Source organism: Balaenoptera musculus, chromosome 1 (genome assembly GCF_009873245.2).
Source record: "Balaenoptera musculus isolate JJ_BM4_2016_0621 chromosome 1, mBalMus1.pri.v3, whole genome shotgun sequence".
NCBI lineage: Eukaryota > Metazoa > Chordata > Mammalia > Artiodactyla > Balaenopteridae > Balaenoptera > Balaenoptera musculus.
In genome coordinates, this window is record NC_045785.1 from 4,298,376 (window position 1) to 4,316,284 (window position 17,909).

Consider the following 17,909-nt stretch of genomic DNA (forward strand, 5'->3'; position numbering starts at 1 on the left):
CCACACAATCATACTATTGTTCACAGTGAAATCAAGTACAGTTTTATTTAAGAATTGGAAATAATTTCTGTGAAAGAAAATCCAATATTTAAATAAACATTTCTGCATGTAAAAAGAAGAGTAATTACCCCATTAGGTTACTCTCCTAGCTTAAGCTATGGGACAGACCCTCAGGAGCAAGCGCTTGGGACCGCTGCTGATGGCCGGTCGTCCGAGCCCAGGACGGGGCGTCAGGCTTCCATAGCGGGGCACAGAGAGCAAGCCTCTCCCACCGTGCCAGACAGGCTGGGGTCGCCTGGCCTCACCAGGTCACTGCAGAGGCAAAACGCAGAGGGAGAGCACAACTCCCTAAGGCAGTAAGGAAGTGCAGAGAAGGGACAGTGGTTCACTCTTCCTGCCACAGAGGGGCTGCGACCAAACGGAGCTGCAGTCGGGACCCCACAGAACCTCACCTGTCAACACAACCGCTTGGTTTAGCGATGCTTCCCCATCATGTTAATCACCCAGAGTGCTAAGTAAGTGGAAGGGATTAATAACGTTCACTTTGTAGGCTTGTGCAGCAGTTTGTGACAATGAAGGGCTGGCGGGGCGCACTGCCTTCTGCCCTCTGCCAGGCTCGCCTACAACCTCGTTTCCGTAAACTGCCATTCTCGGCCCCAGCCTGCAAACCCTCATGAACGGTTTCATTTTGCACTGCTTCAGAATAGCTTTGCTCTGTGCAGTGCCTATTTTCCATTTCAGAGTCCCCGCTTTGAAACCTGCAATGGAAAAAGAAATCTCTTGACGGTTTCTTAATTTGAGGGAACCGGCGACGTGGCCTTTACCCAAAGTAAGCTTTCGGGAATACCCAAAAAGCCTGTACCTCATTAACCTGATTCTCTTCCCTGTGCGCTGTCACTGCTGAATTTATAAAGTTAAAAATAACCTGAAGATCTCAGTGCTAGATGAAAGTCAATCACTTGCCAAATCCCGCCCCTAAGTAGTTCATCTTTGATCCCCAAGTAATTGCGGACTTCCGCCCTGGGTTACAAATCAGGGTGGGAACTTGCTTGTGGACCTGCTCTTTCAAGCAGAGCAGAATGTCACGTCCAGCGCAGGTGGTGTGAGGGCAGCATCTCCCTGCCGACACCAGGGCCTGCCTCCTGAGCTCCAGGCCTGGCAGGCAGGCGGAGGAGGGACAGACCGTCAGAGGCCAACACCTCCGGTCTTAACTGTCCGCAAAGCCAGGGTCGTCACTAGCTCCTCTCCATCTGCTAAAGAGACAACTTCACGACCCCCCGTGGTAACGAAAGCTGGGTCCTAACCTGCTAGATGCAGCAAGAAAGGACTTTCCCTCAAAGAGCTGGGGGTGGCCGCCAAAACCCCAGCTACGCCCTCCTCAGTTTTGCAATCCTATTAAGTGGCGTTTATTTCACTAGGAGTGGTCTGGAGAACAAGTTTAGCACTGATTCAAGTCCCCAGACACAGTAAGTGCACGTTGATGTCCCACCGGGCAGCGTTCCCGCCAGAGGAATCTGCCGCGAGGCTCTGGCTGCTGCCTCGGTTGTCTGCCTGCGAGACCTCAGGAGGCCGAGGCTGGAACCTGTCCGGCCCTCAAACCAGCAAATGGCGCACCTGTCACCGATGAACCTGTAAACCTCTTTGGTATATATAATGATGAAAAAACTAATTAGGCCATGAAATCTAGAAATAAGTTAATATTTTGAGTTGGTAAAATGCTTTTTTGAACACACATTTCCGGTATCTGGTACAGTGAATCAAATGTCCAATTCTGTGTAACTCATGCAATATTGGTTTCGTTTATGTCATCTCTGTCACCGAAGTATTAAAAACGTTTGACATTGTTCTTCTAAGTCTTCACAAGACCCCTGCGAGGTAGGTGGTATTGACCCCATCCTACAGATGGGGAGGTCTAGGCACAGAAAGGTTTAGTGGCTCCTCGAAAACCGCGTCGCGTGGCGTGGCGTGGCAGCGCTCCAGCCAGGGGCCGATGCCACCTCTGATTCACGCTCTGTTGGTGCCACTGCAGGACTGCATGGAAGGAATTCACACTGAGAGCAAGTTGCTCTCTGGTCCAGAATTCAACAAGGGTCTCAAAGCTTGTATGTTTGACTCGTAAAGCCAACCACTCTTCCCGAACTTGAAAAACAAAAGTACTGACTAAATCTCAACCGGGATTATTTGCCCTATTTTTTTCATGAGTTGACTTGCTTGAATTTCATAGTTGTTTATGCTCAAACCCCTTTGGAAAAGACAGTTTGAAATGGCATTAGGGACGATGGAATTTTGAGAACAGAACATAGAAATCAATGGTTAATAGATTTAAGTCAAAACACAAAAATATAAGCTATGATAGAATAAGAATAAACCCCAAGTAAACGGAGAGCAGTATTTCTCAACGTTTAACAATGCCTTGCACAGAGCAGGTGTCCAGGAAGCATTTTTTTGGATAAAGGAGAAATGACACATCTTTGACATGCCTGTCACTGGTAACAGCCCCCTTCTGGGAGGAGCCAGGACCCAGGAAAGCCACAGGGGCCCACAGTCTCCCTGGCCCGGGGAGCCCTGGTAACACAAAGCGTCAGCTGAGTCATCTGGAGGGGTCTGTGCTGCCTTTCTGCCAAATGAAAGGTGGGGCTCACATGCCAAGCGAGTCCCCCGAGTTCATACTGCTGTTTTTGAAAACAGGTAAGTAAACATGATGAGATATATGAAGAGCCAAAGTGCCTTATAAGGAAGTGTCTTTAAAACTATAGAGATCCTCATGCACTTAAGGACAGAAACAGGGAGGTTAAAGCTGTGCTGTCTGTGTGTTTCGGTCCAAGTAAGGGTTCTGAATGGGTTGCTAACGCTAGTAGGTACTGGAGCCCACGTACCCCTCCTGCTGCAGGAGCCTCACTCAGCGTCAGGAGCGAGCCCCCCTCTCCCCAGAGGTCTTGGTCACCACTTAACAGCCCCGGCCTCGTTGGGGATGGAGTGTGGCCTAGGCTCTCCCCGGGCACGTCGGGGGGGCACTGCCGAGTACTGCTGTTACCTGCATCTCGTCCACCTTTAATCTGCGTCCTACCTTGATGCAGCCCGAGATCACGCTGCTCCGGGGCAGGGGGAGGTGGGAGTGGGGGTGGGAGGGGGGTCCTTTGGTCCTAAGGCCTTCTGACCATTTGATCTTGAGTGATATTCCAGAAGAGTAACTGGTGACATACAAAATGATTTAAGAAGGTCCGTTCTGCAGAGCGGCCGACAGGAAGCAGTTCCGTCCCACGCTGCCTGGAGTGGGAGGCCCCCCGGCCTGGCCTGGGCCGCCCGGGCCTATCATAGCTCCACCTTGACCCCCTTTATGAAAGGCAGGCCCGTGGGCACCCGCTTCTTATACTCCAGGTACTCGTCTCCAAAAAAGTGGATCAGCGAGATCTCCTCCTCCTCTGTCCGGTCGCGGAAGAAGCGCCACACTGTCAGAGCGTAGCTCACGCCGCAGATGGGGTTACACAGCACCACCTGACGAAGGGACACAGGGTTAGTGGACTGGGGTCAGTGTGATCCGACACCTTGAACTTTAGCGGCACGTGCTGCTCTCCAGCAACCACAGAGGACTTCCTGCCAAGGGCCCCAGAAACTCCCGAAATATCACCAGGGTCTTTGAGACCCTGAGCCAGGGCGCCATTAACGGAAACCACACCATCACTTTCACGACAGGGCTAAACACCCATCACTGCAGCTTTCATTTCGTTTCTGTTGTTCCTCTTACCTGAGAGATACCTAAAAATTGAAAGGAAAGAGCAACCTCTTGGATTTCAACCCCCAGGCAGGGGTGCTAGCAACTCCTCCCTCCACCCCCATTCGTGAATTCCTGTTCCAAGCACCACCGCCTTCCCGCGTGGCTCCCAGCCTGCCCCCTCCCTAGCACGCTCCCTCCCACCCCACCGCTGCCTGGCCCCCTGCCTCTGGCCCCCGCAACCTTCCTGCGTAAGTGCCCTCGATACACTGCTATCAGCTGAGCCCCCAAAGCCACTTCTTCCATCAGATCACTCCCCTGTTCAGAAAGCACCAAGGCCTCAACCACGCCTCCTGAGCCCGGCTTTCAAAGTCCAGGAAAGCAGCTCCTCGGCCCACCTCTGTCTGTGTAGCTCAGGGAGCCCACTGATCCACCCCTGCCCACGCCGACGGGCCCCTCGGCCCCCGCCCGGGACGTATGTCTTCCCCACATGGGTGACCCCACTTCTTCTCACCACTGTTTACTGAGCACCTACTGTGTTCCCAGCACATGCCAAGCCCTTTACCACCAACCAGTAAGCCATTCGACGCCCAGAGCAAGCCTCTTGAGTAGCGCCGCCACCCCCGCTTAACCCGCAAGGAAACGGAGGCCAATCAGTTGACGTTAGAGCCGGACCGGCCCCACCCGCCCGCCAGCGACCCCAGAGCCTGTGCCGCCACCGCCAGCAGACCCTAGAGCGGGGTTTCCCAGTCTCAAGCCACAACCCGTCATGGAGCCAGGAGACCAATCCCGTGCATCCGAAACGGCGTTACAAACACTAACAAGATAGGAAACAGAGTGTTTTGTACACAGTCAGGGTGAGTGTTGTTCAGGAAAGATGTGTGCAGCTTTTACACACACTTGTGTGCTGGGTCATGGTGTAGAAAGATCTATAGTCAAAGAAGTATGAAAAGCTCTCCAGTCCTAGAGCACTTAGGTTTATTAGTTAGCACTTAACAGCAAATTACATGATTCCACTACAATCAATCTGTTCCCGGGGAATGTGATCTTAAGTTTCAGAGTTGCAAGTTTTCACACAAATGCTGTGCAGTAACCTACTACACCACTGAGGGTCACCAGAGTGCCCCCCCATAGCATGCACTGCAATGGGATGCCTGGGGGCCCAGACTGGATGTTCCCAAAGAGGTGATGAGTTTTCTAAGCTCTATCCACATTCTCTGGCCAAGTCCTTCTAGGACTAAGAAAACAGATTCAAGAGACAATGCTCAAGAAACAAGGCTCGGGGGCTTCCCTGGTGGCGCAGTGGTTGAGAATCTGCCTGCCAATGCAGGGGACACGGGTTCGAGCCCTGGTCTGGGAAGATCCCACATGCCGCGGAGCAACTGGGCCCGTGAGCCACAACTACTGAGCCTGCGCGTCTGGAGCCTGTGCTCCGCAACAGGAGAGGCCGCGACAGTGAGAGGCCCACGCACCGCGATGAGGAGTGGCCCCCGCTCGCTTCAACTAGAGAAAGCCCTCGCACAGCAACGAAGACAGAACACAGCCATTAATTAATTAATTAATTAAAAAAAAAAAAAAAAAAAGAAACAAGGCTCGGTCTGCAACCTGAGACAGAGCAAACCTCCATCGCTCATGTTAAACCTGACACATGACCCTGGGCTCATCCACAGCAGCCTCTAATGAAAATCAGCTAAGCTGCCCCTTGAGTGGCAAAGGGCTCTCCCCAAAGCCCCATCTCTGTCCTCATCCCACTGGGATGCTCCAGATCTAAGTTAAAGAGGCAGAAAAGGGGTACGACAGGGGGGTAACGGCACCTAGAATCGCCAAGAGTTTACAAGCTTAGGACACCCAGATTTTAAGTACATAGCAAAAAATGCTAAAGACTAAATCAGTTCTTTTGACTTTTATTTAACTATCACTTGAAACATGGCAGGGAACACGTGTACCTATTTTAAAAGGACCAACAGGGAATTCCCTGGTGGTCCAGTGGTTAAGACTCCATGCTTGCACTGCAGGGGGTCCAGGTTCAGTCCCTGCTAAGGGAACTAAGATCCCACCAGCTGCACGGCATGGCCAATAAATAAATAAATAAGTAAACAACAACACTTAAAAAAAAAAAAAAAGAAAATGGAAAAAAAATTAAAAAGACCAACAACTTCGTGAATACACTGAAATCTACCAAATTATACACTTTGAAATGGTGAATTTTATGATATTTAAATTATATGTCGATTTAAAACATATTTTTAAAAACTTTAAAGGAGACCAGTATCGTATCTGATAGCATACCTGGGTTCCGATACTCCAGTAAAACCACCCAACATAAGAAGGATGCCGGAACCAAGCGTATACTCCGCTTGTCACCAGAGTGTGGGTTTCTGACTTTTCATTCTGCACCACGTGGTTGAAATTGGAACCAGCTGTAAACATCGCCGCTTTCCTCAGACACTCTCCAAAGACCACCATCAGCAGCCCCGTGGCGCTGAGCCAGGTGATCTGCTTCAGTTCTGCAGGAGAGGGATGGTGACAACCGGGGAGTGAAGACCCTGGACTGCTGAGTTCCCCTCTGCATGCTTAAAATTAACCTATGTTTCGAAAGACAGGGACACTAGAACACATGCTAGTGGGCAATCGGCATCTGTCATCACATTAAAATGTAATTATAAACAAAACACAGTCCCCTAAGTCGTGCTGTTCACCCATTCACGTTAGAACGCCAACAGCCCAGTTAGAGAGTCACGGCAAAGAGCTGACGGGCTCTCATCCACACCCCCCTGCCACACGCTCCCATCCTTCCTCTGGGGACAAACACAGCTAAGTGAAGCCGAGAAGGATCCAGCGTCTCCCGTCTTGGCCCTTTACTGAATCTTAGGAACTACATACATTTCATTTAACTTGCTGTGGAAAGTTCAGTGTCAGAGTGGGTTCCAGATGCAGTAGTTTTTGCTAATAAAATTTTTACATGAAATTTCTCAAGTCACAGAAAATGAACAGATCCAAATCTTCTGACTGTAAAATTGGTATTACAGCTATCAGAGGTTGGGACTTCCTGTTAAATGGTACACACTACGTCCTGCAAGGCTTAAAGCGTAAGGTCAACACATCCTCCATTCAAAATCCAGAAGCAGAATTCACAAGTGGAGCTTGTCCCTTATAAAGAGCTTAGTGAGGATAGAGGTCTGGGGAAAATCACTCGGGGAGATTAGAACTGAGAGGTGAACCCACGTCACTGTCCTCAGGCCCACGTGGAAGCCACCCATCTCCCCTGCAGAGGGGAGAGCAGGGCACACTGACCTGGCCAGAAGATATTTTCAAGTGTGAACTCTATCCAAGAAGAAAGAGCTGCTACTGTATACTCCACACTGTGATTCAGGAGAAAGGAATCCAAGGACAGACTCTTGGGATTATTGACGGCTGTGACTAAGTATTCAGAATAGTGAAACAATGACAGGGAGCACATATACCTATTTAAAAACAAAAAGAACGAGAGGTAAGTTGGGGCAAGGGAATCAAGTTAGCCGTTAAGTCCAAGTACAGATTTGGTCTGAACTGTCCCTGAATTCTATGATGAGGGCCTGCTGTCACCTGTCTGAGAGTGGACATCAGGCACCCACATGTAGCATTATTCCCTGAGGTTTGCAGAAAGGGGGGTTGTAAAGGGACTATGTTGTTGAATGTCACAGGAGGGAAAAAAAGAAAAAAAACAAAAAAACAAAAAAACATAGGTTAGGAAGGCACTATAGGCCTTCAGCCTTTTTTAAAATGACACTACACACAGTAAAACATGAAAGAGAGAAGTATCAAAATAAAGTAGTGATGTATGTCGAATACAAAAATTCGAAAAACTGAAATAATTCCAGCAAAGAAGGATTAGATGGCTCAGAGTATTGATAATAGGAGATGAAGCTTTTTACCTTGAAGCCACTGGTTCATATCCAGGTCAGGGCCTAGAAGGCTCAAGGGACTGAAATCACAGTGTAGGGAAAAATCCTACACTGGCCGTGGGGGAGGCACTAGATGTGACCTAATAGAAATTAGAGACGGAAAAGGCCTGTGAAGACGAGCCAGAGCCTTGCCCCTTCCTGTCACTGAGGACCAGTACCCTCTTCTGGGAAGGGCTGGTCACATTACTGAAGGTGCAGCAGATGAGAGCACCTATGGGAAGGGCGCCAGGGAGACCTGTTTCCACCTGCGACAGAAGCAACCAACGGGCACAAGTTCTCAAGGTTCGAGATGCGGGAATCTAGGAAGCTAGAGGCCTCATTCCCTTAGAGCCCTCACTAGCCTTCAGCCAGCCAGGGATGCGGGAATATCACTACTGACCCTCTGATCCGCCCACCCTCACCTCAAAACTATCATTCCCAAAGCACTTCTTACCAGCCAAAGTGATTCCAAGAAGACTGGCTAAAACTTAGCAGCACTCCACAGCCAAACACAAAGCCAAGGAAACAGGCTCGGATGGCTATCTGAAATGGACCCAAAAGGGGATCAGTCACCTGGTTGTTCACAGAGCATACATCCTACTTCCTGGGATAAGTAGGCCACCCGCAAGTCCATGGAGCCGATTTGCTCAGAGGTTAACAGGGTGAAGCAGGGCTGCCTGGGTTCAAATCCCAAGCCCACCCCTCTATGGCTCTGTGGCCTTAGGCAAGTTACTTAATCTCTCTGGACCTCGGTTTCCCCATCTACACAATGGGGATGACAAGAGTACCTACCTCTGAGGACTGCTGTGAAGATTACCCAAGTAAAGCACTTAAGACGAAGTGCTTCGTAAGTAAGGTTTAGCTACCATTACTATTATGATTGTTATTGTCACTCAGGGCTGTGGGAAAACTGCGTTAAACCTAGCTTATTGGCCGGATTCTCCCAAGTCCATGCAGCGAATCTGGTCGGGCAGCCGGGACTCTGCGCCCAGCCCCCTCCACGTAACTGCGGGGGCCTCTGACCTCAGACTTGACAGCAGGTAGTTCTCCACACCTTAAATTACATAAAAGAACTCGTGGGCCCGCTCACTCCCCACCCCACGTGCATCTGCCGCAGCTGCTGAACGGCACCAACCGCAACTTCCCACCCACTCCGCCAGGTGGAGGGGGCCCGCGCCCCACGCCCCCCGGGACTGGCAGGGAGGGGGCCCTCCTGCCACCTGAACTCGCAGCTGCTAAAAGACGCGGCCGGGGGAGGCAGCCCCTCTCGCGGGCCGCGCTCTCAGCAGACCCCGACCTCGACCCCGGGGGGACGGTGCCCACGCGCCGCGCCCAGCCCGACCGGCCCCCGGTCCCCGCCCCGGCCCTCGGCCCGGCCCGGCCCGCACCTGGTAGCGCGGCGGCCGGTAGAGCAGCAGCAGCAGTGCGTTGAGTCCGGCCACGTAGAGCGCCAGCCCGGTGCGGCCCTGCAGGCCGGCGCGCGTGAGCAGCGGCAGCGCGAGCACCGAGGCGCCCAGCAGGAAGGTGGCGAGGCTGAGGCGCGCCTCGGAGCCCGGCGGAGCCCGCGCCGCGCAGCCCGCCATGGCGCAGGGCGGCAGACCAGCGGGCGGCGGCCCCAACCGTAGCCTGGGGAAACCCGCCCGCCGCGCCTGCGCACTGCGCTGCCGACGCCGGTCGGGAAGGGCAGCCGCCCAGACCTGCGCACCGCCCGTGAACTCTCGCGATACCGCCGCGCCGTGCGGCAGGGGCCCGAATTTGACAGGAGCGCCCCGCCCTGCCGCCCCGCCCAGCCCCGCCATCCCCCTGGGACCCACTGACACAGGCAGAGCTGCGGCTGGCTGGCGGGGCCGCGGGGAGGCTGGGTCCTGGGCCGAGAAGTTGCCGGCGGCGTCTGCCAGGAGTCGGCCCCAAACTCCATAATGTCCCCGTCCAGAGAAATCACGTGAAATCTAAAGCACCCCGCCCCCGCCGCTCACTGGCCTCGCGCGGTCCCCCGCGAAACCGACAGTCCTGGGCATGCGGGCGCGAGCCGGCGATCCGCCTCCACCCCACCCCGCCCCGGGGGATCCGCGCGCAGAGACCACCCGCCCTCGTCAGGGTCTCCGAGCGCCCGCTGGGCGCCCAGGCTGCGGGGACACTACCCTTGGGGCATGCACGCAGCCGGGTGACCGCCCACTTCAGTTCGCGTCGAGGGAGAATGTTAGCCGACGGTGGAAATCCTCAAGACATTACGTTTTTTTATAAGGCAGCATGCAAAACTTTACAGTGTGATCCTGACTTCACTTGGGAAAGAAAAGCATATGTGTGAACCTGGGAAAATGTTTGGAATAGAAGCCAAAATTACTTCACAACAGTAATCTTCAGGTGGTAGGGACTCTGGGAGAATTTTACTGTCTTTTTTATATGTTTTTGTATTTTCCATCTGGCCCACAATCAATCTATATTACTTAGGAATTGTTCCTTACTTTACCGGCGCAGCATTGTGGAACTTCCCGGAGCGGGAATCCAACCCGTGCCTCCTGCAGTGGAAGGGCTTAGTCTTAACCCCTGGACCACTGGGGAAGTCCTGCTCCTTAATTTTTTAAAAGGTAAATGCTTCCACTTCCGGGCGCTCACAGAGGCCTGATGGCGGAAAAAGGCAAGTAAGCAAATGACTAGAATAAACTATGGTGGGATGGGAGTGGGTCAGGAGCCAAGTAGGGATAGAGAGGGAATGGGAGCGACCCCAGAGAGAGGCCCGTGGGTGGGAGCGTTAGGAGTCTGCCCCGGAAGAGTCGGTACTGGCAGCCCGCCTGAGGCTGGAAATGAGAGCAAGGACATCTACAGGAGGGAGGGGACCGAGTTTTGCAGACACAGAGGCAGGAGGAAGCAAGCCTGAAGCGGGATAGGGGACAGGCCCTGGGGGAGGCTGGAACCCAGAGTAGTGGGTCAGAGAGCCATAAGGGCAGGTGGGCTGTGAGCTGCAGTCAGCCCAGTCTGCCTCTGAGTCCCTGGCCACCCTACCTTCCTGTGTCCTTGCAGGACCAGGCAGGAGGCCTGGTGTCTGGAAAGCTGGGTTCAGGGAAGGGTGGAGAGCCTGCCTCAGCAGCTTTGTGAGCTCAGGCAAAGCAACTCTATGATCCTCAACTTCCTATAAAATGGGGATCCTGATTTCACAGATCTCATACCGATGTTCTGTAAACCCAGTATCATGTTTAAAATGTGCTCAGAAGACATTTGCTAAACTCGGTAGATGGGAACTGAAAGGAGATTTAATGTTTTAAAATCCAGCATCACCCAGTTGCAGCGCCATGTGGGAAGCCTGGACTGTTACTGGGGGCTGCGAGCCAGGGTCCTGGCTGTCCCCTGTTTCTACTGTCTCCCCCACTCAGGACCTCTCCTGCATCTCCAGGACACCTCAGGGCCACTAGAGGGTGCTCACTGCATCTTCACTCCTGGGAGTGAGTCTGGTCCTGGGGCAGAGGGCTGCTCCCAGGAAGCTCCTTTTCTGGCCACTGGTATCTGCTCTCCATGCTGACTTATGGCAGGGGCAGTCCCTGTTCTGGGGGGCACAGAGTAACATGTAATGCAGATTGGAAGGCTTGAGCAACTCTCTCTTCTCTGCCCATCAGTTCCTCTTAGACCATACATCTCCATCAGTCCCAAGTTGGAGAAGGGAGAAAGAAGGGGGAGGCAGTCCCCTTCCAGGTAGGGCCAGACCAGCGGGAAGGGGAATTTTTAGAAGTCACTAGAGTTGCTGAATCTGTCAGGGCCCGGGGGTTCACAGAGGAGTGATGGAAGAGAAAGGCAAGTAAGCAAGTGTATGTACACACTGGCATAGACCCAGAGCAACAAAGTCACACAGAGAGATACACAGGCACACAGAGAAACAGTAATTCACAGAGATATAGACAGAAACACAGAGGCCTGCTTTCCCACCAGAGAGGAAAGCAATCTGATCAAACACGTCCACTCTGCACCCAGCTCTCCTGTGTCACTCCAGTTTGTCACCCCCTAGGCTAGAGGAACAGCCCACCTACAGTAATATAAGAAAAGAAACTAGTCAGCCTGGGGATGCCTTGCTTTCCATTTTTTCCCCTCTAAATAAGCATTTGAATGTGTTTTGTTCTAGGAGCTGTGAGGCAAGCACAAAGGGAACCCTTTCTCATGCAGGAAGTTCCCTCTCTAGGGCCTCCCCTCCCCGCCCCCCAATCCAGCCATCCACCCACCAGCTGAGGTGGCTTTCCATCCTGGGCCCAAGTGGGGATCCCTCTTGTTTTAAAAAGCCATCAGAACCATGTTGACTTTTCCAAGTTAAGCTGCAGGCTGAGGTGAAATTAGGCTCCCTTTTCTCAAACAGGGTTGCTTTACGGAGAAAGAGGAAATGTAGGAAGGGGGAATGCTGCAGAGCAAGCAGGAGAAGGGGCAAGGATGGGTGTTAACCTTCCCAGGATGAAAGGCTGGCTCCTGTCCAAGCCTGACACCAAGTAGGAAACAGCTCTGGAACTCTGCCTCTCCCTTCTCCCTGATGGTGGGTGACCTCCTGGGACTCCTTGTCACTCACAGGCCTCTGCCCTTTCCACTTCCCACGTGGAGGCCAAGAGGGGCCTGTCCAGTGTGGCTGCAGCTCGCTCTGATCCTCCAAAAGTTGTTTTTTCTTCGCCTCCTCTGACCATTCCCCACTCCAGGCATGAGAGCCCGCCGCCCCCCCCCAAAGTCTGGTAAATGACTCGTAATTTATGAGAACATCAGCCCAACGTGCATAAGTCATATGTGCACAAAGGGGCCGGGTAAATATTTAAAGATTAGAGCCAGCTGGGGAGAAGCACAAAAGGCTGGGACAATGAGGGTCTCCCAGAATTCACCCTCTCTGAGCTGGGCCAGCCCGGTTCAGTGTTGATGCACTCACCGGAGTCCCAGCCTTTGTCCCCTGAAGGGCCCTTGGCTGCCGGGCTATTCGGAGTCCTAACCCAGCCAAAGAGAGTTAAACAATCGCAGCCTCTCCAAGCCCATCTGGAGACAATTGGCTGAGTCATTTCTGAGCTTTTGCTGTGTCCCAATAGTTAATTACATGGAGCAATCACTTCATTCCATTTAGAAATGCATCCCGGAGGGGGACGCACATTTCTCCCTCCAGCCACTGCACAGGCAGTGGCCTCCGCAGCGCCTAACAGCTCGGGTAGCTTTAAATGCCTGGGGGCTGCAGGAAGGCAGGGGTTCCCATCCAGGGCCTGCATCGTTCTGTAATGTTCTTTTGCCAAAGTCAAGAAAACCAAATAGAGGAAGAGAGGACAAAGGCACAGGTCACCTTGGGCCTTAAATTCCCCAGCCTGAGGAAGCCACGGGCTTTGAGTAGCCCTGGAAGCCCCCAGAGCTCTCCTGAGTTACCGAAAGAATTTTTCCTGAATGAGCAGAGGGCAGCCTGTGTCCCCCCAGCGCTCTGCCTGGACTTGTGCTCCTTTCCAAGCCCCTTGGGAACCCCAGAGGCTAAAGATGGAAAGGGAGTCGGTGGCCTACATCCCGGCTTGCATAAGCCGGGTTTCTAAGTTGGTCCATGCCCTTGCCGGCAGCCCGAGAGCGCTTGGTCCTGTTTGCTCTCAGAGAGGACGAGGTGAACCCGCAGCCGCTCCCCCTACCTCGGCAAACGCCTCCCCCGCCTCTGCACGCGCCCTCGGAGCCCAGCCTGCCTAGGGTGCGTAGGATGCCCAGACGCAAAACTTGCAAACAGACCCGGGGGTCCCTAGCCTGGGTCTCCGAGCAGGATCTCGGTGGAGACTCCGGTCTTTTCCAATGACCTTGCCAAATGCAAAAATCTGCCTTTAACTTAGTGGGAGTATCGGCTGCCCAGAAGACTGACCCGAATTGGGGGTAAAGTGTGGTGAGGGTGGCGAAGAAACTGTCTCTGAAGGTGGGAAAAAGGTAAGATGGAATTTGCACAGAGATCCCTTTCAGCCTTGAGTCCCGCGCGACCCTCGGCCAGCTGGAGGCGACGAACGCGCCAAGGTGGCTGTTTGTGGTGAGGGAGCCGCGCGAGGACCCAAGCAAGCCCGGAAAGTGGGGGAGGGGATCGGCCTAGGTGGGGAGACGCCAGCTGAGGACCTGCCAGAGGGGGAGGGGGCGCAGCGGGCAGTGCCGGGGTGGGGGTCGGGGGCAGCGGAGGCGGAGGCCCATTGAGCCGGCAGGGGCGGAGCTTGACAGCCCGAATTCCTCCCGGGCCGCCCGGGCCGGCCTCGCCTGCCACAGCCAAAGCAGAACATTGCGAATTAGCGCATTTTGCGGTCAATTTTCCACTGCTTAAGAAACACTAAGCCACCCACGTGAGCGGCCCCACCCAGAGCGGCCGGGATCTCGGGGCACGGGCTCGAGAGGGGTGGTGGCCCTAGGAGCTGCGGGGGCCAGGGTGCATCTCGCGGGCCCCTTTATTGCGGCCCGAACTCTGGAGAGGGGGCGGGCCGGGCGCCCCCGCTGTGGGCCGCGAGAGCTGCGCCGAGGGCCATTGGTTTGCTAATAACGCCAGAGTTGAAAGGCGCGGGCGGCGGTTTATGGGGAGGGATCATAATTAGAGGACAAATTGCCCGGCTGCCCGCGCGGCTCGAGAGCGGGGCGGGGATGAGGGGGACCGCCCGAGCGAGGCGCGCGCCCAGCCTCCCTGCAGATGTGCAGCAGCTGGAAGCCCGCGCGCGGCGGGGCGCCCGGAGTTTGGCCCCGAGGGGGCGGGCGGGGGCGCGGCTTTGTGGGGCCGGCACAATGCCCTTAACACTCGGCTGCCCCCTTTGTGCCCGGCCTCGCCGCCCGCCCGCCCCGCGGCGCCTTTGTACCGCGCCGCCAGCGCCCTAAGCCGGAGCGAACCCGCGGAAGCCACTCGGGGCCGGCCGGCCCCGGCGCTTCAAAGCCGCCCGGCGCGTGCCAGCGCCCGCAGTCCCGCCGCGGCCCCGCCACCCGCCCTGGGCCGGGCCCGGCCCGGATCTGGCCGGCGGGCCCTGCGGCCGGGGCGAAAGAACACTTGGGAGCCGCTGTCGCCGAAGCTTCTGCCTGAAAGGAGGGCGGGGAGAGATTCTCCACGCTGCTTGGCGCCTGGGAACGCCACTGCCGAGAAGGGGGCCCATCAATACCCCGAGCGGGGGTGGATGGGTAAGAGGATGGAGCTGGGGCCCACCAAGGACCCAGCAATTTCCCCTCCCCCTCCCACTGGGGCCCCGCAAAGGCCAGTTTGTTCAGTCTTCGGCAGCAGGGCTCCACTGCCGAACTTTTGGGTCCTTGCGACTTCCACAGCGCCCTCACAAGCAGCGCTAGGGGCCGCATGTTCACCGAGGCCAAGGGAACTCAGTAAAGGGAGCTGTGTAGGTTTGAACCCAGGGACTCCCGCAGACGTCAGTTTTCCCGTCCCTCACAGCTCCTGGAGCCCAGCCTCCTGAAGCCCAAGCAGGGACTGCACCGGAGTCCTGTTCTAGGGCCTAGCCGGTCCGGGGGCAGGTGTCTCCTCCTCTGAGCTCCTGGGGTCTTCAGCCACCGCCTGAATAATGAAAAGGGGGTTGACATCCCAGGCCTCCAAACGTGCAGAACGGCGCTCTCCCCAGATGCTCAGTGGTCTCCACCACCACCTCCCATTTGTTGGGACCCAGAGAAGGCCAATGGGCAGGGGTAGGGGGAATAAACACCTAGGCCTTCCCTGTGAGGGAAAGGTCCTCAGAGCCTGAGTTTTCCAGCCTGCAAACTCAGGACTGGAGGTGGGGGAGGCCTTTCTGACTGCCCTGGCCTGAGGCTGCCGGCAGCTTGCCCCCCAGTTTGAAGAGTGTGGGTTGGGTCCTAACAGGGCCAGAGGGCCCCGAGCCCAGACGGAACCCCGACGCAGGACTGCTCCCAGTCCCGAGGCCCCAAGGAGGAGGAGGCTGGCTGTGGCTCCGCGGGCGGGCTGCATGCTTTAATGGGACACATGTTGCTGCTTGGCCCCCGCGGGCCTGGTCTGCACCTGGCTTTGAGTGGCCACAGGCAGAAAATTGCTGCATTGTCCCGACATTAGGGCGAGTAATGCAGCATTGCCAGCGCGGCCCAAGCGTGGAGCCCGCAGAAAGGCCTCGCTGACGGGTGCTCCCTGCCTCCGCATCTTCATCAGGCCCGAGGAGGCCCGGTGCTCAGTCATAGTCATTAGTGGGTCTTGCAGCCAGCTGGGCCCATGGACCTCCCCCAGTGGGCTTGGTGGTGAGGCCCAGAATTTAGGGAGACTGGGACTGGAGGGGATGGGCATGGGAAGGAATTCCAGACTCAGGCAGTTGTGAGGGTGAGAGGGATAAAGGAGAGACTGAGAGGACCTCCCTGGTGGCGCAGTGGTTAAGAATCCGCCTGCCAGTGCAGGGGATACGGGTTTGGTCCCTGGTCCGGGAAGATCCCACATGCCGTGCAGCAACTAAGCCCGTGAGCCACAACTACTGAGCCCACGTGCCACAACTACTGAAGCCCGCGCGCCTAGAGCCCGTGCTCCCCAACAAGAGAAGCCACCGCAATGAGAAGCCCGCGCACCGCAACGAAGAGTAGCCCCTGCTCACCGCAACTAGAGAAAGCCCGTGCGCAGCAACGAAGACCCAATGCAGAAAAAAAAAAAAAAAAAGGAAAGACTGAGAAAGGGTAAAGGTGGTCTCTCAGGAGGGAGGAGGGGTCCTGGAGGTGAGACCTGGACTAAGGGAAGAGAAGAGGCAGAGGGAGGTGGCGAACTTCCCAGTTTGTCCCTCTCTCATCCCCTCCCCCTGGGGGTTCCACAAGTCCAGGAGCGCCTCATTGACATGTAAACGAGGGGCCCCTATAAAGGCGGTACCGCCTCCAGTGGTCTCTGCTACGACAACATGGGCACTGAGTCCGACACCCAGGGCAGCTCTGGCGGCCCCGCCGGCAACTTCCGCAAGGTCTGGGGTCCTGAGGGCTGCGGGGGTGAGGGGTGAGGCAGAGGGCGAGAGGGCCAAGGCCTTGCCCTCTAACTGCTGCTCACCCACAGATCTCCAAGCCGCTGATGGAGAAGAAGCGACGGGCGCGCATTAATGTGTCGCTGGAGCAGCTCAGATCGTTGCTAGAGAAACACTACTCGCACCAGGTGAGAAAGGGGACTCGGTGGAGGTAAGGGATGATACGATCCCCAGCCTCATCCGCTCCAGCCCAGGCTGCGGCGCTAAGAGCCCTTTCCACGGATCCCCAGATCCGGAAACGCAAGTTGGAGAAGGCGGACATACTGGAGCTGAGCGTCAAGTACATGAAAAGCCTTCAGAACTCGGTGCAAGGTAGCGGGATGGCTTGGGGGGTCGGGCGAAGAGGCGGGGGAACTTGTGGGGTCAGAGCCATGGATTCTACAAGGCCAGATAAAGGAGGGATGGATGGAGAAGAACTGCTCAGGTCAGTGGGCAGCTGAGTGAGGAGGGGGCCCCATATTGCTGTGAGTGGGCAGGCAGCAAAAGCCCGTCTGGCTGTGGAGTTGTAATCCGGGTGGGCGAAGGTCTGGACCCGGGAAGGGCGGAGCGGGTTCGGGCTGACTCCCCTCCCTTCTCTTCCCTCCCTCCACACTTTTCCCCTCCCTTGCTCTCTCCTCTCTCCATCTTTCCTTTCCTCCTCCTCTCCCCTCCTTTCCGCATTTCTCTCATCCGCTCCCCTCCCCCCAGGGCTCTGGCCGGTCCCCAGCGGAGCCGAGTACCCGTTCGGCTTCCGCGGCTGTCTGCCGGGCGTTAGCCAACTTCTGCGGCGCGGAGAGGAGGGCGGCGACGGCCTGCGCTGCCCCCTGGCGCACGAGCGCGCGCGTGGCAGCACCATGGACAGCGCCAGTCCCGGCCCCGAGGCGCCCGCGCGGCGCGGCCCCGGCGCCCCCCCAGTTTGGGCCCCTGATCCGGCCGCCGGCGGCTCGCGGTCCCCGCCACCCCGGCTCCTCTTCTCTGGAGGTCTCCCCGGTCAGTCCACCAGCATCCCCGCGCCGCAGTCGGCGTCTCGCCGCTTCGCCGAGAACCCGGGGCCAGGGCTGCGCTTGTGGCGGCCCTGGTGAGGATCTGTTGCGGCCTCGGACTCACGGAGGCCCTCGTCTGGCCTGGGGACGCAGAGACTGTTTTGGACGGCCGGGACTCCGGTCATCGGTTCTGGTCCCGGGACAGGGTGGCCGGGAGGGTGCCGCGTCTCTTCGAACTCGGGGAAATACACGAAGCTACGATTGGACCGGGTTCTGCGCGTCTAGGCATAACCCACCCCCCACCCCAGCCCTACCCACTTAGGCCGGACCCGCTTTCTCCTCCTCCCACCTTCTAGTGGGGCTGGGAGTGGGTGTCCCG

The 17,909-nt window shown here is 56.1% G+C and overlaps 2 protein-coding genes across 2 annotated transcripts; one reads left to right on the plus strand and one right to left on the minus strand.

Annotated features, from left to right (window-relative positions):
- Positions 1-26: 26 nt before the first annotated feature.
- Positions 27-9,286, minus strand: ICMT (isoprenylcysteine carboxyl methyltransferase). Its single transcript, XM_036860751.1, has 5 exons — positions 9,024-9,286; positions 8,090-8,178; positions 7,007-7,176; positions 6,002-6,219; positions 27-3,495 (listed from the first exon to the last, which is right to left on the minus strand). The coding sequence occupies exons 1-5, from the start codon at positions 9,216-9,218 to the stop codon at positions 3,313-3,315; spliced, it is 855 nt and encodes a 284-aa protein (XP_036716646.1). The 5' UTR covers positions 9,219-9,286; the 3' UTR covers positions 27-3,312.
- A 3,956-nt stretch (positions 9,287-13,242) lies between these two features.
- Positions 13,243-17,629, plus strand: HES3 (hes family bHLH transcription factor 3). Its single transcript, XM_036829446.1, has 4 exons — positions 13,243-13,533; positions 16,601-16,696; positions 16,799-16,880; positions 17,256-17,629. Exons 2-4 carry the CDS (start codon positions 16,616-16,618, stop codon positions 17,627-17,629), a joined length of 537 nt encoding a protein of 178 aa, XP_036685341.1. The 5' UTR covers positions 13,243-13,533; positions 16,601-16,615.
- Positions 17,630-17,909: the final 280 nt, after the last annotated feature.